The 25820-nt window shown below is 40.7% G+C and overlaps 1 protein-coding gene across 4 annotated transcripts in view; it reads left to right on the top strand.

Moving 5' to 3' along the window:
- Positions 1–25820, top strand: part of fras1 (Fraser extracellular matrix complex subunit 1) — a 297426-nt gene that overhangs the window by 131168 nt on the left and 140438 nt on the right. For all 4 annotated transcript variants that reach the window (XM_026186631.1, XM_026186630.1, XM_026186633.1 and 1 more), the window contains 6 exons: positions 5127–5270; positions 6367–6513; positions 18011–18154; positions 21350–21490; positions 21963–22103; positions 22208–22375. In XM_026186631.1, the coding sequence (XP_026042416.1) occupies positions 5127–5270; positions 6367–6513; positions 18011–18154; positions 21350–21490; positions 21963–22103; positions 22208–22375 (885 nt within the window). The remainder of the gene's footprint in view (positions 1–5126; positions 5271–6366; positions 6514–18010; positions 18155–21349; positions 21491–21962; positions 22104–22207; positions 22376–25820) is intronic.

The following is a 25820-nucleotide window of genomic DNA, read 5'->3' as shown; positions in this document are numbered from 1 at the left end:
GCCACAAAAAAGTTACATTCATACAGATATGATGAGAACCACTCTAAAGCAGATCCAGTTACACCAACCCAGTATTTTGGATGATCTGATATCCTCGTGTCGGTGTTGTTCCCACATCATCATAATAAATGTTTTTCCAGGTTCAACATTGCAAGTGACCAATCACATTGTTGTGACGTCCCCCTTTTGTGCCTTTGAAAAATACCGCCTTAAAAAAATCTACTTCACTTGCGAGAAGAGAAACCGCTTCTGTCCGCCGATCCAGGAACTTGAATTCTTTGCATTTCAGGATACTTTCCTTTAATAAACGGTAAGCATTATACATATTGTCCTTACAGAGGCGGTTTCTCTTCTCGCAAGTGAAGTAGATTTTTTGAAGGCGTTTGTTTTTTTTCCGAGGTCGCGGATGACGTCAGCAGAAGCTGATTGGTTACTTGCAATGTTGAACCTTGAACAACATTATTTATGATGACGAGGGAACAACACCAACACAAGGATATCAGATCGTCCCAGTATTTTAGTCTTTCAAGTAGGATGCGATGGTCAATGGTGTCAAAGGCTGACGTGAGATCCAACATCAGCAGAATTGCAAAGTGGCTCTCAGCTGACTCAGACTGCAACCAGTGGGCAACCAGTGGGTGGAGTCTACTGTTGATCTCTCCTGCAAAGAGATAAAATTCAAATGAGTTGGACCCATCAGTGCAGACACTTAGATTGATTTGACCATGTTGGCTCAAAGATGAAGTAATTGGAGTTGGTCTAAACTGGACTTCAAATATTTAGAGACCGACTGATTTCTACCAGGTGTGATAAATAAATGTGTTCCACTAAAGAAAAAGATCTGGTGTCCACAAACAAACACACGGCTGTTTGTGCAAGTTTTTCACAAACTGCCGGGAGACTATGTTCAAATACATGGAGAAGTTTCGTAAAACAGGAGAGCCCAGCTTAATAAAGATATCAACACTTGGCTGGTACTCATATTTGTCACGGTGAGTGAAGTGAGCCGTGTGGAGATAATGAAGTAGGATCCAAACGCAGGCACTTTTAAAGGTGTGAAGGTGGTTTATTGAAAGTAAAGTACAAAATAGAAGAACGGTAAACTGGACTGCAGACTATCTGAACTGGGAACAACTAAACTACAAAACATGAACCAGTACACGAACATGAAGAAGGATGGGCGGAGGTAAGTGATGACGGACAGCAGGAAGAACACGCGGATGAAATCTGATGGATACACAGACGGACCAGCGACTACAACAACAGAAGACACGACTTAAATATACTCAGAGAAACACAGGGAGATTACACACAGCTGGGAGTAATTAACGAGACGAGACAAGGGAGGTAAAACTGAATACACTCACATGAGACGCAGACCTTCACAATAAAACAGGAAACAAGAGATCGCTACACAAGGACGCAGACTAGACACTGAGAGACAGACAGAATATAACACATGGAACTCAATGCTAAACATGAGACATAAATCCTGAAACGCGAATAAACAGAAACATGGAATTCTAATAATAATAATAATCATCATCATCATCATAGCACCCGAAAAACACAACAATCATTCAAAAATAACCAAAACATCAGAACTCAAATCCTGAGTCGAACCGACCCAGAACCGTGACAATATTAGTCGGTAAAGCCGTCAGCGGGCCAGAACTTGCACCGCTAAATGTCTTAGCCTCCCATTTTCATACTTGACTTCCTCTCTCTTAAACTCTTATTTTTGCACATAGCTTCAGTTGTGGGATGAAAAGGGAGGTCAAAAAGTGAGACTGAGTGGCAGATGGAAAGGAAATGGATGGGTGAGAAAGAAAGAAGCTATAAAGGACAATGAAGTCGGGGAGAGGGTGTAACGAGTGGTACTAGAGTAAGAAAAGAGATGGACAGAGATATATAGAACAGTAGATCCTGGCTTACTGACAGCCTTATTGGCCGTTAAGTCTCATCTTCATTTTTCTCATGTTATCGTCCCACTCTCCTGTCCTCACAATCGCTCTAGCTCTTCGTGCTTTGAGTCTTTTCTTGTCCTTTCTCTTGTGTTTTCTTCTTTCTTCTTTTTCTCTTCCATCTGCAGTTGTCACATTAATCAGATCCCTCAGTCACATTTCCTCAAGCTTCACGCACTTCATTTACTCAATGCATTCACATAATGAATGGAGCAATCACAGTGCAATCAAGTGCAAGCAACCTCGCTTATTGTTTAACAAGAGACTGCATGCATTTGCTTGTTCTGCAATCCAGATACGACAGTGTTATTATTGCTGTATTCCCCCGAATCTGTAGTTTCAGGAGATGGCCGTATTAATTTTTAAGAGGTTGCGCTTTGGCTTTTAAAGGGCAGGTATTTTTCCAGAAGAAACCTGGGCATATAAAAAGCTGTAGCAAAACTTTAACACAGGACAGTGAGGGGAGTTTTTGTTTGTTTGTTTTAAATATAAATTTTATTTTAAGATGAGATTCTGCAGTTTTTTCGTGTCACAGAAAACGTCGCTGCAGAAGAAAACAACTTCTTTTAGAAAATAAAAAATTACCAGTTTTTACGCCATGAGTGTTTTGATTTAGCCTTAAAGAGCAATGAAAAATATGTATGTAGGTAAAATGAATGACACTCAGTATACTTTAAAATACTTTATCAAATACTTTTTAAAATAATTTGTGATCCTACTAATACTTTCTGATACAATTTTCTGGGTGACGGTAGTTTTATAGTCCATTTTTATGGGTGCAAGACTGAACACTTTGCCAAAGAGATGCAGAAACACATTTTCACTGTCAAATGAAAGAGATTACATCTGACTTGAGACCAGCATCTATGAGGTGCATATGCCTGATGGATCCCTCTGCATGCTGATAAACAGACCAGTTTTCTAAGGCGTGCATGCCCTCTTTACACAGAAAGGGGCCAGACAGCTTTTATTTATTTATTTATTTTACATAAAACTGCTAGTATGCTGGAATCAGTCTAGCATCAGCACTGATTTTGCCTGTACCAGCTGGTGTTTGCATAGTCATTTTTTCCTTACATAGTGCTCTTTAGTCTTTAGACCTAAACTTACCCATTTTACCCATAGCCTGTGAAAAACCTCCAGTTTCACAGGACTTGTGATGCAATCCCAAACAAGAGCTTACTATTTTGTCTTAAACCGTGACTCACAGCCCTCACAGCGGTGTACAAGCACCTTCTCATTCATTCATGGGTATCAAATTGTGCCACTTTTATCAAAGCTGTTGGTGTCATGTGTTGTATGGTGTGGGTGAGTGACGCACTCTGGAACAAGGGTTATGGAGCAGACATCGCACTCCTAAATCATCACATGCTCACAGTCGTAAAGTATCTGTTGGCATCACATTCAAAGGCACGGAGGAAGTGTGTGAAATCATACCAGAATGTAACCAGACAGTTGCATCACTCATGAAAGGAAACCTGTTAGGTATCTTTAGCAGGCAAGTTCACATATTCAATAGAATTAAATTTTATTTATAGAGTGCCAAATTATGAGAAAGGTATAGACATTACAATAATACAGAGAAAGCCCCAACAATCAGATGTCCCCATGTGGGCAAGCACTTGGCAACAGTGGGAAGGAAAAACTCCCTTTTAACAGGAACCAACCAACCAGGCTCAGGAAGGGGCGGCTGTCTGCCCTGGCCGGTTGGATGTGAGGGGAAGGAGACAGGATAAAAGACTCTGGAAGAGCGACAAAGATTAAATATTAACCAGTGATTAAATAAATATACACTAAAAGTGTATATTTATTATATTTATTTTCTTACTCTTCTTATTTTTTTTTGTTTGTTTGTTTTTTTGTACTGATGTAACTGGAGCACGTCGTCTCATCTCTCTATATACTGTACTGCAGTGGTCCCCAACCCCCGGCACATGGACCGGTACTGGTCTGTGAGTCGTTTGGTACCGGGATGCAAGAGTTGAGGCTCGGGTGTGAAATGAATGGTTTTCAGGGTTTTTATCGTTATTTTTTTTAGTTTTTTTTTTAGTTTTTATCATTAACTCGGTTTCCCTGGGTCTTTTCCCATGTGTTATGAATAAATCTTTTTTTTGAACATCGTTTTATTTTGTTGTATTTATCCGCGACACCTTAAAGGCTGGTCCATGAAAATATTGTCGGGCATAAACCGGTCCATGGTGCAAAAAAGTTTGGGGACTGCTGCTGTACTGTATATAGTGGAGATGACAATAAAGTTTACTTTAACTTTGACTCTAAATTCAGAGTAGTGTGTAAGGACAGAGTGAAAAGATGCGAGTGAAGAAGAAATGCTCAGTGCATCATGGGAAGCGCCCAGGTGCCTTAGTCTGTTGTAGAGTAACTAATGCAGGATTCAAGCTCACCTGATGCAACCAGACCTGTATGCTTCATGAAAAAGGACATTTTTAAGTCCAATATTAAAAGTAGAGAGGGTTACTGTTCAGGTCTCTATTTTTGGACTTACAGAATCTGCTTATTCGGGTTTTTAGGTCTTCAGATTTCCTCCTAATATTTAGGTTTACATAGTGGCCTACACAGTGAAGAGTGACTTTTAAGTACCGTTAGTTGGCAAATGAATCAAACAGTCTAGCACTCATAAATACTTGGGAAAATGCTGGATCAATTGGGAACCAGAGTGGGCAGAGAAAGCACTTTAACTCTTGATCACAAAGTGCACCAGTGGAGTTGCTGGCAGACAGCAGACTGGTATTCAAAATCTCTCCACAGGATACATGTTAACCGAGTAAAATGTGCTACTGCTAACACAGTCTGACCGTAGAACCAAATGTAATGGATGGAAGTTATTAAAAAATAAATAAATTGTGTGTATGTGTGTGTGTGTCTCTGTGTGTGGTTTTGCATAGTTTAATGTGTCTGCCTCTGCAGAGTGTCAGTGCACAGGACTTTTTAATTTTTTTTAGATATAATTAGCATAAAATTAAATGTGAAAATGTGTGTGGAGTACCAAGTGCTCCTGCGTGCACCAACAGTATTTGTCCAGAGTTGCTGAATAAACTTGAATCTTGAATAAAATGGAATCCAATATCCAGATTTTTCCCAAAATGCACAGTTATTATTGAAATCCAAATCTCTGAGTTAAATGAACTTGATGTGTGTTTACAGTCCAGTGCCACGCAGACTGCCTGTCGTGCTCGGGAACGTCTGATCACTGTGACAGCTGCAGGGACCCACAGGCCTTACTTCATCTCGGCCGCTGCCTGTCCGTCTGTCCAGTGGGCTTCTACGCCGAAGGACGAGTATGTGCAGGTAGGACTCGCTTTCAAATCTACAGTACTGTTTCCATCCATAAAAGGGTAAGTAGCACCCAGGTGCTGCTAATCAATGTGCTTGTTTAAGTGATCATCAGCGAGCGTGAACGTCATCACTAAAAGCAGACGTTTGGGCCGTTTGCTGGAATCCTGAAAGCGACATTAGTTTAAGTACAGGATGATAAATATTATTGATTTCTGATTAGCTTTAAGTGTCACATTTTTGGTCACTTAGCTTGTATCAGTGGTGCGCTGCACACAGTCACAGTCATCATTTCTGTGTGTTTGTTATCACTGTTTAAGTTTCTTCTTCTTTTATTTTGTTTTACTTTGTGCATGTGGGCGAATATAAAGTTGTGAGTCTGAACTCACATTGTTGATAAGATTATCTCTCCCACTCGTTTTCCTTCTTCCTCTCAGACTTCTTTTAATCTTTCTGGGAATCTTTTTTTCCTTTAGCTTTTTATATTTCTACTTCCTCTTCTTCTTCCTTTTCCTCTTCTTCTACTTATGTGTGTCTGTGTGGGTGGCTGTGGTGGTTTCAAAAGGATTTAGCTGCTTTTTATTCTATAATGTTGAGATTTCCTATTAAAAACAACAGAAACCTCCACATTGCTTTGTTTCCCTTCTTCTCGTTGCTCTTGTTTCATTGTGCCGCTCACAGATACATGGTCTTAATGCATGTTTAATCACCCAGGTAAGGAAATCCCAAAAAGTTGATCTTTTCGTGGTATAGGTACACTTCACTGCACAAAATAACTGTCAGTGCTAAAGTTAAAGATGTTAAGGAGCTTGAAGTCTTTAATAAGACCATTTTTAGAAAATCATGGCGTAGCCTAATATAGTTATCTCAACAGTACTTTTGCATAGTCTTAGAAGACCCCAGCCAGCCTGTCAGGGAAGTCACTCACTGGATTTAATGAGTTACTTGGTTTCCTTTTAATGAGCTGCACATCCGTTTTCCTTTGCTTTCCACTACAGCAGCGAGGACTAAAATGTGACAAGCAGTCTTGCAACTCACGTGTGAAGTGAAAATTTATTTTGGAAGTGACTGACAGCCACTGGTTCCCCTTTCTCCCGTCTCTCCCCTGCAGCCTGCCAATCATCCTGTGCCACCTGTTCCAGCAGGTGGGATTGTCAGTCCTGCGGCTCCAGGCTGCCCCTGCTGAACCCCGATAGGAGTCAGTGCCTGGCTTCCTGTCCACCTGGTTCCTATCAGCACGACCCAACACACTGTCGCTGTGAGTATCACAGGAGTTCATGTGCCCTATAGCGGCTTCTGGATTGCGGTGGTCAGCATGTTGCTTTGACTGGGATCCACCCGTGAACACCAAGAGAGATGGATTTCCCCAGCTGCTAATAGCGAGCAGTTTAACAGTAAGATGCAGTTGGTGTTTTTGGTGCCTGAGATAAACTGTCTGGGAGTATTTTCCATTGGATTGAGTCTGAATATTTCATAGACTGATGAGGCAGGGAGTTCTCTCTAGGGCTGTTGTGTTATTGCAGTTGTGGCTAAGAGTCTGGAAAGAGGTGCAAGTCATTGTCTGGAGGCACAGGAGCACCAAATGTACTCACATATTGTACAGACATAATAGGTCCTGCATTTTATTAGATATCTGCTGATCTTTTGCTGCACATTGGCTAAATCTCCCCTGGGGATTGGATAGAAAAGTTTGTAAAGTTTTGCAGTCTTTAGATAAAAGTACAAAATGTGCTTCCACTCGTATATATTTCTTCCTGTATTTGCTCCTTTCCTTTCTGTTAGTCATCAAAAGAACATGAAGAAAACTGAATCGTGTATGAACATTTATTAGGAAGTGAAATTACTTGAAAATCGTTGCATCTTAGGCTTTAAACTTTTATTGTAATATCAACCCGGTAAAATCTGAATGTGTTGAATTATGCTGCACATGCTGCCTCCTGTCAATCAGTTAACACACATAAAAGAAAAATAGTAATAACAGCCAAAAAACATGTTAAAACACAACAGTCTTCAGTTCCAAAGTTAATTTCCAGTGGTGCATGAGAAAAACTGCACAAAAATGAAGCATAGGACACAACTTTACACATTTGCTCAGTGTTCATTTCCCAGTTTCATTGTGCCAGACTTGACGTTTCAAATGTTTTGCCTGCATCAACCTTCATGTGTGTCATCCCCACCTGGTGAACCATCCCACCTTCAGATGAAAACACCTGAACGGCGACATGGAAACAACTAAACAAACCAATTTCATTTCACAAAAAAAAAAGAACTGCACACGTAAAATTGTGAACTCTTTTGAATTTCTGTGAAGCAGAAAAAGTATTTGACCACAAGTTGGGAAAATTAACTGAAGTCTTCTTAAAGCAACAACTTCAAGCAGATATTTCGTGTTGCAGTTCGTGAAACCTCCACAGTGCTTATGCAGTACCTTTGGATAAGTTGTCCTGGTTTGCTGTTGGTTTGATGTTGTTGCTGCTTTGAACTCCTGTACACAGGTGGGCTTTGTTGATGGAAAGAAATTTCTGCAGGTGTTTTGCTGCTCTTTGTGTGCTCTTTTTCACATTTTTGATAAGGGCCTCCCTCCGAGAAACAGTAACAGGACTCCAGAATACCTTCAAATTGTAGAAAGTCTGTCTCACGCTGATCTTAGAAATGCTTTTCCTGCCATCTCCATGCATCTCTAAACTATTCGGAAAGCTGTCAAGATCAAGACGTGGTCTTTCTAAAGAAGACTGACTAGCTAAATGATAAATGCATTTATTTATAGGGTAGGGGCGGCACTACTACTCCCAGTCTCACCTAAATAATGGGAATGCGTGACTTTGTGTGGATTTGAAAAAGCTGTTGTTAGAGGGAACATACTTACTCACGAACTGCGAAGGGAAATGTATTGCTGTTAATTATGAGTAATGACGCTCATTCCAAAGGTCAATAAACTTTTCAGCCCAATTAATACAAATGTCAGAAAAAAACTGATACCGATTCCAACCTGTGACAAGAAAACATTAAGTTTGTGTTTTCTTGCTTATAAACTTCGTGACTTCTTGCCAGCACGGAGATGCTTTGTAGAGTTGTTAAACTAAATTACTCCAGCTTTTAATGCCTGAGTTTTAATGGACTTAAAGCTTTTAATGCTAAATTGCTTTTAAAGTCAAAATTAGGTTCTGAATAAACTGGTAACAGAAAAGCTTTTGTCTGTTTTTCTTTTGTTATTCTTAAAGAGTTTATGCAGGATAGATGGATCGATCCTCTGCAGCAGCAGCATAAAGAATACAAATAAACTGGTATTACTCAGGCTCAGTTCTCTATACATGAGTGTCCCTATTAACTGTTACTGGACGTATCTATCTCAAAGGTCTCCCAACATTTCTAGTCCTGGGCCAATAAATAAAACCATGGCTCGGTGAGCGAAAACCTTGTGGGATTGCTAATACGCTCCAAAATGAGCTCCTCTATTGAGTGGAGGAGACCTGCGGGGACTCCTGGGGATGATGGGTAGAAATAGAGAGGTGTGGGTTAGTGAGCAGAGAGTAACCACAATGTGATTACGGTCTTCAGTTGTGCAGCTCGATTTCATACCTTAATGAATATTGTCAGGAGGATTTCAGACCTCCCAGTGCAAAAGCTCGTTGAACATCCTTAAATAGGTTAGACAGCAGCAGGCAGCTTTGTTTTACGCTGCTTCCACACGCGTACTGTATACAGTAGCAGCTATTGGACAAGCCCTCTGTGGGAATTGCACTACATGCATTTATGCAGCTCCTGTCCTGCGTCGTTGCCATTAGGTGTATAATTTGTAATTCGTGCATTAATCCAGAGTCTACAGTATGTTAATGCTGCAGGTATGTTCACAGCTGCTGATGTCTTTACCCTGCATGCATCCAGGTTTAATAATGTGCTCGAATACTCTCGAGTGTCTCAGCCATTTCTTTTAACCGCCAACTTGCTTTAATGACAGAAGCCCCCCCCCCCCTTTGTTTTTACCCAGCACACAGTTTTGTTTTGGAGAACAAAAGAGCGCCAGTGGAAAGTGGGACGCTGAATTATTGTGACTTTAAATCAGTGAATGCCTGCATTAAAGCTATTAAGGTGGATTTAGGCTGACTGAAGTCTCATACCAGCACTTGTTTAATGAGGAAAAAATAGAAGGAAGGGTTGAGGGAAGAAGCAGAGGAGATGGGAGCTGACAGAAGTAATGAGCGTGTGAGGTGTCTGGAAGGTGCCAGAGACATTTCTTGGCAGGAAGTCGAGACCACCCAGGACTCAGTGTGTCGCAGCAGGCCTCCCTGGGGGGATTTTTTTCCCACCTCCAGTCAGTTACTGAAAGCTTCATCCGCATGCATTCAAAGTTTTGGTGTAAATACTCGTGAGGAGCCTTGTGCTGACGCTATCGTACAACACCTGCCCCACATTTCTTCTTTTTTCTTATAATTGCACCGTGAGACTCAGTCACACTTGTAATGTTCACTTGTTTGGAAACGTACGCCGAGACCGAAAAACAGACACATCTGTCTTGTTCAGGTGCAGAGTACACAAAACCTGATTTCTTTCTCCCCATGGGTTTTTAACACTGTTTTGCGCTCCCTTTAAATTCCTCCTTTATTGCATTGTTTTGAACCTGAATGAGCTCTTCATCAAGTACAACAAAACTGTGTAATAAAGCAAGAATTTTAAGAGGAGCCGATAACAGGGTTACAAGTCCCAGCGGAGATAAAATCATAACGACATACAGCACTTCTGCAGATGCAATTACAGGAGGTCTCATTCCAAAGCATCAAAACACCATTAGCCTCTAAAGTCACATCTAAAGTTAGAGTCTGGATAAGTTTAAGAGTTAATCAGTGTGTTGCTTTACACCTTTTATTGTGCAGAAAGGGCTATTTCCAGATAATGTAGCACCTACTAGAAAAGCTCCTGGTTCAATCCGAGCACCATCGAGGAGAAGCTGTCTCTTCACTTCAACTAGACAGACATTCATTTGGCATTTAGGGCTCAAATTCTGAGCATTTCACAAAATCATTCATCAAATTAATGATTAAAGGTCTGAATCTTAAAGGTCGATGTAGGCAGTACCTCATATGTAAACTAGAGATGGCACGATACCACTTTTTTATGTCCGATACCGATATCATAAATTTGGATATCTGCCGATACCGATATGAATCCGATATAGTGTTTTTTAATCAACAAAACTGTTTTTTTTTAAATATCTTGCTGCATTTTGTATAAGTTCATACTCAAGTTTAAAACAACAACTACACTAAAGCTATTCTGTTATACCTGTATGCAAAAAAAAAATATTTCATAGTTCAGCAATACTGATCAATCTAATAAACTCAAACCTACACCATCCTCCCTATTCTGGTATTTTAAAGAGTACTTAGCATAAATATTAAGCAACCTAACTAATAGGGTTCCAACTCCCAGCAACAACAAAAATAAATAAATAAAAAATAGGGAACCACCCCTCACACTCCACCTCATGATGCTTAATCGACGTAATCAACCTTAATTTGATGCAGTGTGGAAAAAAATGCACAGAAATCAATTATTTTTCAAGAAATATTAAATAGATTCAACATCTTTCTTCAACAAAATTGCAGACTGCACAGATGGTACCTTCCCAAAGGAAAAAGTACTATAGCTTACTAGGGTATATATATTAGACTTAATAGTCACTATATACAGTAATTGACTTCTATTCATTTTACATCAAATTAAAACTTTGGGTGTCAGATAATTATTTATTAAAAGCTCGACATTTTAAATGAGAATAAGAAAGAAAAGTATGTCTTTGTGCCCCCTTTTCCCTGTTAATGCCCTATCGGCCCCCCTGGCTAAACTTTGCTAGATCCGCCCCTGCACAGTTACCAGCCGTCAGCTACGTAGAAAAAGATCCTGGAGTAGAAAGTAATATTAAATAAATTCTAACAACAGCTGATCAAGCTTAAACGTGCTGCTGTTGTTCAGCCGCTGGTTTCCTCTTTCTGGTGCAAAGTGGGCCAAAAGCAAACTAGAGACACGGACTCACGACAGAAAAGCTGATCAGCTGATCATTAAGCAGTTTCATGATTGAAGTAGCAGCAGGAGAGGCAGTCGCTTGTTAAGCTTAACGCAGGAATGCTTTACAAACATTTAGAGATGGACTTACACACTTGCTTTACTTCTCTCGGGGATAACTTTGTCGGAGATGAAATGCCGGGTTGCTAGCGAAGCTCCAAATGCTATCCAGACCACCACAGGTCCCGCATGCCACAGCCGCTCTATCACGTGATGCATACTGCTCCGACGTGCTAATGTTCTGAGGTGAGTTACGGCGTGTTGCAAGTTTTGTGAGGTGCTTTCGTGATATTTAATGGATCGGATTACATTTTTTATTTTTCTCCGATATCCGATCCAGTAATTTAGGTCAGTATCGGACCGATACCGATACGTAATATCGGATCGGTCCATCTCTAATGTAAACACGAGCTTTTAGTGTCTAAAAATAACCAAGTACTTCACATATGAAGTATAAACATAATAATGCTGGTGTGAGTCTATAGCAACATGATAGTTTAATCAAATTTCTATTGTAGTGTGAAGACGTGCATTGCTGTGGTTTCTTTGATTGTTTTTTTAATAGTTCATAATTTTTTTGGAAAACAACCTTTTTTTTATAACCTTGCTGAAGTTTTAATGCTGGTAAACCAATTTAAATGACCTTTTGTTTTTCATTCTTACACTGACAGTTTTCTTGAGATTAGTGTCACTGCAGACCGATCGGACCCTGGATACAACCTGTTCCTACTCCTCCCCTCTAGTGGGCGCTACAGAGCCCTGCACGCCAAAATAAGCAGACTTCTTCATTGCACATATAAATATAAATATGCTACATGTGCTGTTATTGTCTGTGTCATGTTGCTTTTGTCCGTCTTGTCTGTTTAGAGGAAAGAAAAAAACATCGCTCAGTTCCTCCTACGTGTGCACGGACTTGGTCAGTAAAGCTGACTCTAATAGATTCTGGTACATTTTTGTAAATACATGACTTGGTTGTTATTTTTTCTGCATAATCTTCCAACATTTTATGCAGCGATTCGCTTTCTGAGTAGGTTTACGTGGCGTTGCTTTCAGTACCTGCATGACTCTATCGCTCATTAGTAGCACTCACACAGCATTTTTAACCGCTTATTTAAATTTTGCATTTGAGTTGACTTTGTGGATGTGGCAGTCAGAAAGTGAGGCGGCTATAGAAACTCTACAATTTCACAGCCTCCCTTCTGCTGTTGTCCAAAACGACCTTCACATAGAGGTATAAAAGCTTTTTCATGTGGAGCCATTGTGAGAAGCCTGATTTTCCTCCTGTCTTCTTGCTGGGCTGATTTGAACCTTAGCTTCCACCAGGAGGAAAAATAGAGCTAAAAATGACTCCTTAGAAGTGAAATATGGACTTCATTAAAATTAAAATTTCCATGTAGACTTTGCATTTCTATGCCAATGAAACTCTCAGCATCCTCATCTCTTCCACCTTCAGCTTGGCTTCCGATGTCTTTGTTAGTGCCACAGTCTCCAAACCACACCCAGCAGGTCTCACTGCCATCTTGAAAACCTTCCCTTTCACTCTTGGTGCTGGTCTCCACCCACTCCACCACCCAGGTATTTAAACTCCAACCTCGCATTGCCTCCCTCTCATTCACCCATGTTTCTCATCTTGCTTCATTCCTCTTCTCTCCAGTGCATACCTGCACCCATCTCATCATCGATATAAACCCAGTGTATCACTGACTTTAAAGGCTGCCTTTTGTGTATTTGTGAGAGCAGCTTTGCCAAAAGTGGAAATATTTGACACCCTGGAATTGAGAACAGGTTGGACTTTCAAATAAAAGCTCCTGTTTTTTGTATTATTTGCTCTCCATTGCAAAGCTGCTTTCTCCATGCTTAGCTTAATTGCTGATTCTCTCATGCCATCTCGTTTTATCACTCGAGGTTTGGAGGGGGTTGGTGTGAGCCACGGCAGCAGCAGCACAGTAATTGTGCATCCCCACCCGTCCCAGAAGGACAGAGAGCGAAGATTATCCAGTGCACTGTGTGACTGTGCATTCATCTCAACCTCGCCTGGTTTATGCAGAGTAGGCTTTAGAGGGGCTTTTTGGCAACTGGCCTGCTAGGATTACATTTGCTGATAACTTTACACTCCAGGTGGCACAGAAAAATAAATTGCTTTCCTGCGAGGGGCAAGGTAAAGGACGTGTAATCCCCTTGTTGGCTCCAACCATTTTTGGATGCAGCGTGTATGAGCGTGTGTCTGAAGTGACCCAGTAATATAAATGTAAGAATCCCATCATGTACAGAGTGCTTCTCAATGTCTTTTTGCTTCATCTGCAAGACTATAGCTGCAGAGTATCTGATGCTGAAATGGGCAATGGTCCATAATTCAACAAAAGATTGATTTTATAAATGATTTCATTTCACCACGGAGGATCAGTCATGCATAGGTGAAACAAGCGTATCATTGTATTTTGGGCTAAGGCTATTATGGAGCCTCTCTGGACCTTTAGCACAATGAAATGAACAGCCACACGCAGAGAGAGGGGCATTAAAATTGAACGTATATGTGAACTAATGAAAAAAAAAAGCTGCTGGGGGAAAAACCCAGACTTGAATACAGAGAGAAAGAAAGATGACCAAAAATCCAGTGTGAATCTGTAGAGAGGGCAGTGGGCTGAGGCAAGAAGAAGCCTCGGACAGAGAAATGAGAGTATTATAGGGGAGAGTGAGAGGGGGGGGGAATAGGCACACAACTTCAAAATCTGAGAGGTGGAAGGAAATAGGAAGAGTTGAGAAGCATAAAAAATTAAAAGTCAGATGGGAACCTGTCAGTCTGTCAGTCACTTCAGAGGTTTGGCTTTTACTCTTCACACACACAGTGGAGCAAAAACTTTCCTCTTCTGTAACCTTACATGTCCTCTGAATTTGCACAATGTGCTTTGAGGTAGCAGCCAAGAAAGGTGTAGTTTGTGTTTATGTACACCTGTGTGGACGGGCGCACTTGTATTCAAAAGGTTTCTCCATGTAAGCATCTGCTGGTGGGTGTGGGGAGCCATAGCCCCGTCTCCCAAGGCATGAAGCAGGTCTGCAGGAGATCCAGGCTCCAGACATCCAGAGGCCCCAGAGTGCGAGAGCCCAAGGAGAACCAACAGAGGGGCAACCATGCCACCCTCCTGGGAGGAGCTGAGGAGAGCCCCAGACGAGGGCTCACCCAGCAGCCACAGAGCAGAAGCCAGAGGGGGCTGGAGTAATGTGCCAGCTGTGTCAGAGTGCACAAAGCCAAAGGCATCAGCCACCGGCAGGGAGTGTGGTGGGAATTTAATGGAGTTTTCATCAGCTGGTTCTCAAGTTTTTGAAGCTGGAGCTTCCATCGGATAACTGTGTCTGCATGTCAACATAAAAAGACAAAAATACACTCGGCTACTGTCATGTTCAGGAAACATGGTGAGACATGGTGACATATCCTGCTAGAAGCAGCCACCAGAAGATGAACACTGTGTGTATCTTCACATAAAGCTGTAGTGTTTAAATGATGCTCGGCTGGTAGTTTACCAAACTGTGCCTGCCATCTGATTCCATAAATCAAGACACATCAGACCAGGCAGTGTTTTCCAGTCTAGTTGTAACAGCAGTGGCACCTGGTGTGGTCTTCTGCTGCTGTTGTTTTGGATTCAGGGGTGCTCTTCTGCAGAGCTTGGTTGTAATGAATGACTATTTGAGTTACTGTAGCCTCCTTATCAGCTCAAAGAGGTCTGGCCATTCTCCTCTGACCTCTGACACGAGCAAGGCATCGTTGCTCAGAGAACTGCTGCTCACCAGATTTTGTCTCTTTTTTTGGACCTCTGAAAAGTTATCCATGAACTTTTAACCCAGCTGAGAAAATCTCAGTTTTTATTCTTAATTTGAAAAGATTAAAAAAAAAGATGAGACAGTGCGAGCGAATTGGGTAAAAGAAATTCAGTAAATGTGAAGTATTTAAGGCAAATCAAATCTACATTAAATATCCCTTATTTTATAAAATCTGGATGGAAGGTATCCGTCATAGAAAATCATGTGTGTGCGCGTGCGCAGGATGTTTTGATTAAATATAAAAAGTTTATAGTGATCCTGGTGGGGAATATGTGCAGATGATAAAGAGGAGGATGCAGAGAAAGTTATTAAAAGATACGAATGCAGTTACCTGAGGAAATCTGTATCAACAGGCACGAGGGAGCCAGAGATTTATCTCACACTGCTTTCCAACAACTTTTGCAATAACACAGCTTCTGGCATCTCTCATTAATTCACTCAGATTTTTATCAGCAGTTTTCAGTGACACTGATTAAATTAATTACACTTTCCTCAGCGTGATATTCACTTGTCTTGATCAGTTTTGTCTCACTTCTCGTGCCTCATTAATCCCCAGCCGTAGTTTATTTCTCAACTTTAACTTTTTTAGATCTACTCTTTCACTTTTAACCTTTGACCTTTCACAAAGGGACATCCAGTAAATAATAAATGAAGCTGTTAAGCATGTGTAAAGTGCTATCGTATTAGAACTTACACGACTTCCTCCCTGTGTTTTGTCCATTTGTCGCTTGTGTTCCTCACACTGTGTTCTGCTACATCCCTGCCTCGATTCTTTTGTAAGCCTCCCAACTTTCTAGTGTTTTTGCTTTTTTCTGTCAGGCTTTGTTGGGACCGTGTATCAGCTTAGTATCAAAAATTGCTTTTTATCGTTCTCCTTTGTCCTGTGTGTAGGTCCTTTACCTGAGCCTTGTAGCAGGTGTTTTGGTGCTGTTCCCTTTGTGTGTGTGAGAGAGAGAGAGACTTGGGTTTCTGATCTTTCGGTGTCTAAAAAACAATAAGGCTGGGTTTACTAAAACATTGTGGTGTGGAGTAAAAGATGATTCTCAGTGTTTGTGATAAGCTTCACTGTAGTTTTGTTCCATATCATCGTGACTCCTTTGGTCTGGGCTGTCTGCGTCCTATAATTGGGTGTAGTGGACTAATCTATATTTCCAAGGTTCAGAGTGCTTTAAAATGAGATCCAGCTAGGTGCTTACATTTGACAAGCTGAGGATGGGCAACAGAAAAGGCAGAAAGTGAGATCTAGTCCTCGGAAAAATGAGATCCTGCACAGCTTTACTTAAAAAAGTCAAAAGGCTTTAAAGAGTATTCCTGATCCTGGTGCATTACGCTCCGAGTTCCTGTAAGAACTCCTAATATACAGATATTCTGCTGGGGCTCCTCATCCTTTCTGTTAACCACTTTCTCAGCTGTCACTGAGTGGGAAATGGGGTGAACCCAGGATAAGTTGCCACTCTGTTAGAGACAGACCATTCACTTCAGCAAGTCTCACATGCATGTTTTAGACTGATGGAGGAAGTACCTGGAGAAAACCCAAGGAGAACATGTAACCACCACACTGAAAGGCCCAGAACCTTCATACTGTGGAGCAGCAGTCAGAACCACTGCACCACTCTGCCGTTTTTTCCTTATAAAAGAAATTTCTTTGGATTTCATGAGGTGAGAGAAACCGGTGAGCTAACAGATTCACTATCTTATAAACCAGCGTCGGCTTCCACCCATATCAGAATGCGTTGATCCAGTATGAGTGTAAAGATGGCACCCAGAGGGAAATCCACAGTCTTTGCAGGAAGGATTCAGGATTCTTTGCAACTTGAGGGAAAGTTGGACAAAACCTGAACTACACTGAGGTTACAATGTTTCCCAGATCATGATGAGGATGATGAACAGAAAAGCTTTCATATAAAGATTGCAGATTCTCATGAATGATATGTGAAGGTGACTCAGAAGAAACTAGAAGAAACCTAAAAGTGTAGTTTTCACATTCCTTCTGCATTTTTTTTTTTTGTAGGTTTGTTTTTATCTGGTTTCTGTCAGTTTTATTTTGTAGCACTTGCTGCATCTGGCTTCATTCTGTGTGCCGCTGGGAAATCACAGGTAATCATACCAGTTAGTGCTGAGATGGGTTTTTTGCTGCTTCTGTTTGGGCACACACGAAGGGACACACACAGAGATAAAGGTGCAGGTGTATGCAAAGGCGCACAATCATCTCCCGCATTTCATCTCAAAGGTACTTTTAGCCCGTACGTACGTGCGTGCATACACGTGTGTCTCCCTCAGTCACACGCATGAACTCTTACACGGTCTTCCCACACAGCTCGCCCCGTTAGCCTCCCACTCTGTGTTTGTCGGCACTGCTGTGAGGCTTGTTAGTGCTTTTTTTTAACAGCAGCTAATAGAGCACCACTGATAATGCCAACTATGCAGACCACACAGACACACACAGTCGCACATGCAAACAAGCTTTATTAGATCCTGTAGATACTTGTTGAACGACCCTGATTATCTCACTTATTTTCTTTGTTGTTTTTACAACCTTGAATATTTTGTTAATGCACGAACTGCGTTATGGAAATAAAACTGTTATTGTAAATGATCAGTGTTTCTGAATTATTTATACTGTTTACTACAAATCGCATGCAGTATATCGCAGAACTTTTGCAAACTGTGCTTGCAGGATTTGCATAATTCAGATTGTTTCTTCTACATTTGGCATGATTCAGGTTCTCCGCTACAATCACATTTATCCATTTCGACCTAGTCCCACCTACCGTGCTGTACTGTATGTGTTTCTGTTCAGGAAAGGGGCAAAAAATCAGACCTCGTGGCGCTTTAGGACTGAAAGCAAAGAATCTATTTTCTGTTTTCTTATTTTTCAGACTGTCACGAGTCGTGCTCGGAGTGCCGTGGGCCGAGTCAGCAGGAGTGCGTGTCGTGCTCAGACCCGGTCGCCTTGCTGAAAGACGGGGTGTGCGTCCTTGACTGTGGCACAGGTTTCTACAGTCGAGAAGGCGTCTGCCACGGTAAAGCTGACACATATCCACACTGCAGCACTGAAGACATTTAGCTGAGTTTCAGTTTTGGCTGGTTTAGTGGAAATAGCACTTTTGCTGACGTCTTTACTAAAAGTAGTGCAACTCCACAGATGCCAAGCTAATATAAGATCCAACACAAAACATTAGGTGTATATATATATATATATATATGCACAGATGGTTTGAGTACATCACCATCCAGAAAGCCCAAATATATCTTCTTTAAGGAATCAGTTTACCTCTAGCTTGTGGTGATTTGTGCACATTTAGTTTCGTTGGCCAGTTTTGAAGTTATCAGCTGTAGATGTGTCCACTTTCCCTCGAATGTCATGACAGTAAATGGCCACAAAATTGTTATTATATTAAGAGTTTTTATTATTATTATATATTAACTTATCCGGCCAACTGCTACCAAACATTCTAGATGGATAAACAGCACTATGAGCCGTCTCAGGAAGCTACAATCTCTGATTTGCCTCCCTCTGTTAATTAAACCCAACCAAAATGTTTTAGTTTGAATCAATGTGTTTAAAATACAATGATTTTATCCTCTACAGGTCGAGCGTATGGAAGCACAGAACTGCCAGCCAGGCAAAAGAAAATGAGGGTTATATCATATAAATATCTGATATATATACACACATATCTATAACGTGAAAACTTTACTGTTCTAACAATATACTTTTCATCTTTGAACAACATAATATCACTTTTAGTTCTAACCTTTAGGGCCCTGCATGGTCAGGCTCCTCAATATTTATCTGACCTGCTGAAATCACATACATCTTCTCGGGCTTTAAGGTCATTAGATCAGAGACTGTTGGTGGTACCACGCACTCGTTTTAAAACTCGTGGTGATCGGGCCTTTCAGACTGTGGCACCACGGTTGTGGAATTCTCTCCCACTGTCTCTTCGCTGCACGGACTCCATTGATTGTTTTAAGAAACAGCTGAAGACATTTTTATTTAGAAAAGCATTTGATTAATTTCTTCTTATGCTGTTTTTATAGTTTTATTGTTTTACATTGTTTTATTTACTGTTATATTGTTTTATATTCCCATTTTCTGTGTTGTAAAGCACTTTGTGATTTTTATCTGTGAAAAGCGCTATATAAATAAATTTTACTTACTTACTTACTTACTTTATTACAATATACATAACTATCACGTTATAACAAAAAACCTTTAATGCTCTTACAATATAAATATTATTTTGTACGAACGAGATAATTATATTGTTTGAAAAATAGTTTTCACGTTAAAACATATCTTTTATTTTTCGAACATGATATATGTCTTTGCCTTAAAACATAGTTTGAGAAAATGGCTCGTTTATCGGAATTAGTTAAGTGTATTTTACACTTGGATTGAGGCATAACGTGTGATAATGTGATAGTTATGTATATTGTAATAACACGACATTATATTTTTCATATTATCATTTTTATATGAAAAAGTTAACAATAAAGTTTTCACATTATAACATGAAATAGCTGTTTTTGTTTTGCCTGGTTGGCAGCTCTACGCTTCCGTACTAAAGTGAATAGACTCAGTGTTGTTTTTCTTTTTGTACTAAATAATGCCAGTTTCATTTTAGCCTTCAGATTTTGTGACAGTTTGTGATTTTCCCTTTTCAAAGATTTTCTTTGAACAGCTTCAAGGAAATGAAGCAAAAACCTTTTGGGAGAACTAAAATGAAGTGAAGACATGAAAACAAGATATAAACTTTTTGTATTTCTTTATAATAATGACTCAGACACCGTGGTTCTTCTGTAGAGGCGTTTTAATCCATTTTCTGTTCTCTTTAATGCAGCAGTTAGACTCTTTGTACATAAAGCACTTCAAATTGCAGGTAACACTTATGCTTTTAAATGTAATTTCTCCTCTGGGGGAAAAATAATATCATTTTTATCATTTTAGTCCTAAAACCACAAAGCGTCTGTAAGAATGGATTCTGGGGAACCCAGGTGCCCGAGGGTTTGAATCCAAACTGGCACCTCCCAGTTTGAAGCAACTCCCAGTTTGGAGTTGCCAGATACATTTAAATAACTTGCAGTTTGTTTGTTTTTTCAATTTAATAATAAAAATGTACAGAAAAGTTTAAAGGGGAAAAGAAACCATACATTTCTGTGTGAGGTGTTTGCTGTGCGACTTCACTGAAAGCTGACATTCCCACAGGCGGATCAGGTGTCACACGAAGTGCCGTTGCCCAATGCAGTAAACAGTAAACACTATCTGAGACGATGGAAAGTTTATTGTTAGCAGTGAACTGAAGGTGAAGATTTATTTGGGTGTCTTTCCCCCCGCGGAGCTTCCTGCAGCATTCACTCGGCATGATGCCAAAATGATAAGGCAGCAGTAGCAAACAAACAATTTAAAAAAAAATACAATAATTAGCGATTCTCTCTCGCACTAATGAGGAGTCTGAGGCTTCTGAAATAAATAGATCCCATATGAATATGGATGCTTTCTATTTCTGAGTGGTAAGATGAGGAAGAGTAAGAATATTCCCCCCTCAGGGCGACGGTGAACTTAGCCAAGCTCTTTTGGTTAAAAAGACCCAGAGGGGCCGGGATGGTGGGGTGGGCTTTTCTTCTGCTGTTGCTCACAGGACAGTTTTGAAGCGCTCAGTGAGGAGCCCTCTTTCAGAAAATGTCAAAAAACCAATGGAACTTTCTAGAAAAAGGTCGAATCCATTTGAACTTGCCAGCCAGCGCTTTGAGGCCTGGTTTAAAATGTCACCATCCTGAGAGAGCTGAAGGGCTTTTCCTCCGCGGGGCTTCCTGGGACTTTAGAAGTGAAAGATTTTCTTTTTTTCATCTCTCAAGTATGCTGCAGCAAAACCACCTGCTGAGGGAACGGTTTAGTGCGTGTGTGCATGTTATGCTAAGATACCTCAGGTACCTGAGAGTGAAGATTTGATCTATTGTTGGATTTTTTTTAGATTATTTGTTGCCTTTTACCTATTTTGTTCATCTTTTCAGACATCTGCTTTCCAGTTTCTGTCATTAAAAGTTGGACTCGTTGTTGTCTTGCCTAAGTGACTTTTGATTGTATTTGAAGGACTGTTTGTTTAGGAGACTTTCCTCTTGCTTGTAAATAATTCAGCCATTTTTAAATTGACCTCAGTGCATTTTGTCATGCCAACAAAAAGCCATTAACGTTTACACGCTGCGCTTCACAGCCTGTGATTCGTCCTGTGCCTCCTGTTTTCCCGACAACCCCAAATGTATGAGCTGCCCACCGGGGACTGCCTTGCATCATGGGAAATGTCTCAGCCAGTGTCCAGCTCAACATTACCTGGACAGCCAAAGCAGATGCAGAGGTAAGTGTTTGCTCTGAAGTGGAGATGTTTGGACATCATGCACAGCATGTTTGTCAAATAATAGCATATACATACAAACACCTCATACCTACAATTAAGAGCTTGTTGTGCAGCTATGTTACCTGGCACCTTGCAATTTCTGAGTCCACCGTGAACTCCTCTGTTTACAAAAGTATTCAAGGTCAAACGTGAGACCATATGTCCAACGGGTAAAACCCAAACCGAGACTTCAGCCCTATTAAAAGCTTCTCATTACTTTAATTAGAGAAGAAAACTTCTAAAATAAATCCTGTAACCTACACAGTTTGTGCCATTTTATTTAAGGGTCAAACCCTTAAATTCATACATACATTTTACCAAATAGTTAAAGCGTCAGGTTCTACTGAGCTTACTAAGTTTTACTTCCTGTTTCATGGGTAGTTCTGTGTATCAGACTAAAGATCTTAAATGCTTATTTTCTTTGTGTCCCCAGCCTGCCACAGCTCCTGTGCCTCCTGCTGGGGTCCCTCGGTATCCCAGTGCACCTTGTGTCCAGGCGGACTACTTCTCCACCAGGGCCAGTGTGTGGAGGCCTGTGGGGAGGGGCTGTATGCTCAGGACTACACCTGCCACAGTGAGAGTCTAAACACATTAATAAAGTATCCTGTTAAAAAACTTTTCTTCCTTGTCCCCAGAGTGTAACTGCCTCTCTGTGATGTTGTCTGTCCTCGCGCCCAGACTGTCATCCCTCCTGCCGTTCTTGTGTGGGACCCCTGGCCTCAGACTGCCTCCGCTGCCTCAAACCGGAGGAAGCTCTTCTTCCGCAATCGAGTCACCTTCAGCACAGCGTCTGCACAGCTGGGTGTCCCACGCGCAGCTTCCTGGATGACATGCAGACATGCAGAGGTGAGTGTATTAAATGTTTTATTTTGCTTCCTGTATAATTCAGGAGAGGCGGTACCTGCGAGGCCAGAAAGGATATTTCTGCTGCTGTGGGTCATGGTCGCTAATTAACACGCCAGCCATCGCTCACTTTGACTTTTAAAACAGATCAAATAGTCCTAATAGCACTAACTACGTTTAAGCCTGGTTTAAGCCAAAAAAAACAAATTGTAAAATCCACGAATCAAAGCCAAAGCTTAACTCTTTTTAACAACAAATCGTGCCCTCATTTGCATTAGTAGTAATGAAATACTTACTCTGAATCGACAGAATATTAATGTGCAGCTATTCAGATTTTCTAACTGAACAATTTGTTATATAACACAGGATTTGACATCTTTTTAACAAATGTCACAGTTAGGGTGACAAGTAAACTGGATATTAAACATAAAATTATAAAAGAAACAATTAGTTGCTTCATAAATAAGTAATGAGCAGAGTAATTAATCATGAAAATGTTAATTAGTTGAATCCTAAATATTGAATGAATTGTAGTTTTTGCTCTAACTTATTAAACAACCTGAAAGCTGGATTTATGCTCTGTTTATTCTGTGTACTGAACTGCTGGTTAGCGCTGGAAACATCCTGGCTTCATACATTTCTGATATCAGAACTGAGGAGTCTGCGTTTGAAATTCATGATCTGGCATTTGCACCTACTGTGTGAAGGGTAGGCCCTCCATGATGCAAGGCTTTTCCCTCCTTTACTCTAAAGGTCCCGTTGGTAGACTGTAGGTGCTGTTTGCAGCAATTTGCAGACCCACATCTACAAGTTGTAGCTGCCACTCTCAGAAATATACGGCAGTTGCTTAATTCTGTTTGTGTTCTTGTTGCTGCAGAGAAAACATACGTCATGATATGCAAAGAACTTCTTTGTAGTAAAGTGAAACAGATCCTTAAAAGCAAAGGTTGTTCTCCTTTGTGATTTTAAACCAATCCGCATTTTGAATACATGGATTCTGCCGTGGTGTTGGTGGTTTTCCTACAATCTATGTCTGTGTGGAACCTGAGAACTAAAGATAGGGGCATATAACGTGTCCTTTCAGCCATACTTAATGACCTTGTAGTACCATATCTCCCCTTTAGAGCACTTCGCTCTCGCTCTGCAGGCCTACTTGTTGTTCCTAGAGCATTTAAAAGTAGAATGGGAGGCAGAGCCTTCAGTTTTCAGGCCCCTCATCTGTGGAACCAGCTTCCAGTTTGGATTCAGGAGACAGACACTATCTCTACTTTTAAGATTAGATTTAAAACTTTCCTTTTTGCTAAAGCATATAGTTAGGGCTGGACCAGGTGACCCTGAATCCTCCCTTAGTTATGCTGCGATAGGCATGGGGGATTCCCATGATGCATTGAGTTTTTCCTTTTCAGTCACCTTTCTCACTCACTCTGTGTTAATAGACCTCTCTGCTGAATCACACTTGTTATGAATCTCTGACTCTTTTCCACAGCATGTCTTTTATCCTGTCTTCCTTCTCTCACCCCAGCCGGTCGCAGCAGATGGCCCCGCCCCTCCCTGAGCCTGGTTCTGACGGAGGTTTCTTCCTGTTAAAAGGAAGTTTTTCCTTCCCACTGTCGCCAAAGTGCTTGCTCATAGGGGTTCATATTATTGTTGGGTTATTCTCTGTATGTATTATTGTAGGGTCTAGCTTACAATATAAAGCATCTTGAAGCGACCGTTGTTGTGATTTGGCGCTGTATAAATCAAATTGGATTGAACTGAATAGAATTTTAGATTTAAAGGATTGTGTACATTTGTATCTTTTTCTGTTTCCCAAAATAAGTGAATTCAATGTTTTACACTTCTGAAAATCAGACACTTGATCCAAGTGTAACTGTTGGTGTTTTGGCTTAACACTGAAAAGTCTTTCAAAGGTTTTTCCCTGAATTTGAGCTTGAAATTAATTAAGAATTGTGTAAGCATGTGTGGAATTTGTAGGTGTGCGTGTAGATGGCTGGTTAACATTTTTTTCCAGTGTGAAATTGTGCGTGTAATGGACTAATTTTTAAGATGGGATTAAGGTTTGAAGGGGAAGTCGAGTGAAGTGAGAATAATTATCACCTACCTACCAACAGACTGTCCTTCCCAGAATGCTACGAGGATTTTTATTTTTTTCAAATGTAAAGCAGGACAACAATGAAGAGACTGTAATTGATTTTATTTGCCTCCCTCGCATGTGCTGTGCTCTGAAATATGTCCTGTTAACAACAATCAGCCCTTTGCTATCTTCTTACTCAGTCCTTCTGTCCTTGTGCCCGCTGACCATACTGCATTCAGTACCTGGCAGGGAGTCGGGTATTTGTTCTCGGTGCCTGTCACACAGACAGATCTTTTGCCAACAATGCTGTTTCTTTGGTTCAGCTCTACTTTCTCTTCAGCTCACTTTTCATCTGCTGGAGCTGCTTTCACCTTTGAATGGGGTAAAACACACAGTGTGGTTTTATAGCTGCTGCTTACATAAAGGTGGGATTTTAACTACTTACGTGACACAGAGAGGCTTTGTGAGCGCGTCAGTAGGAATGGTTTTGCTTTAGAAGCAAAACATTGATGGGATCTGCTTAAAGCTAGTCGAGTTTTCCATTTTAAAGCCTACAGCACCATTTGAACACATTTTCTACTGATGTATGTATTGTGTTTTTCCCCCTTTAGTCCTGATTTATACTAATTGTTATATGAGAACAATTAGTTTTCAACCTGTGGTTTGCTAATTCACCATCTTGGTTTTTGTGGATCCGGATGTTTAAATGAGAAGTGTGCTAAGTCATCAGCAACCTCTAACCATCTTTTAGCTCCATAAATAGCACAGATGTTGTCTGATGACTCAAACCCACTACTCCCACTGGTAGTAGCTTTGATCGCTTTGTACTCTGAGCTGATATTTGTTTGGTTGATAGTTGGATTTACCTGCTACAACCTCTCAAATTTGATTGGTTGACACTACTGGGGCTCCAAAGGCAAACCGGAGGGCCTCAACTATCAAACACACTACACTACTCGACATTTACAGATATCTCTTCAGAGAAGATCTTATCTCAGAGGTGTGCTGACACCTTTAGATGTTTCCAGGAGACGTCTAGTCTGGCCTGCTTGTTCTTGAGTGTAACCAGTGGTTTGCCCTTTGCTGTAAATTCTCATGAAGTTGTCTCTTGATTGTTGTCTTGATAGTGACATGCATACATTTGTTGTAGGGCTGGGTATCGTCACTGATTTCTAGAATCGATTCAATTCCGATTCACAAGGTCCCGAATCGATTCGATCCACGATTCGATTTAATTCGATTCGATTCGATTTAAATCTGGGAAATTTTGACAGTCAGAGATATAATTCAGATCAGGACATTTACATATTTTTGTATCTATAAAAAGGAAGCTGTCACTCTCAAGACTTTATCCAAGGTGTGAGCATCACAGCA

This window comes from Astatotilapia calliptera, chromosome 12 (genome assembly GCF_900246225.1).
Source record: "Astatotilapia calliptera chromosome 12, fAstCal1.2, whole genome shotgun sequence".
NCBI classification, from domain to species: domain Eukaryota; kingdom Metazoa; phylum Chordata; class Actinopteri; order Cichliformes; family Cichlidae; genus Astatotilapia; species Astatotilapia calliptera.
The sequence above is the reverse complement of the archived record's forward strand: the minus strand, read 5'-3'. Positions and strand labels throughout refer to the sequence as shown.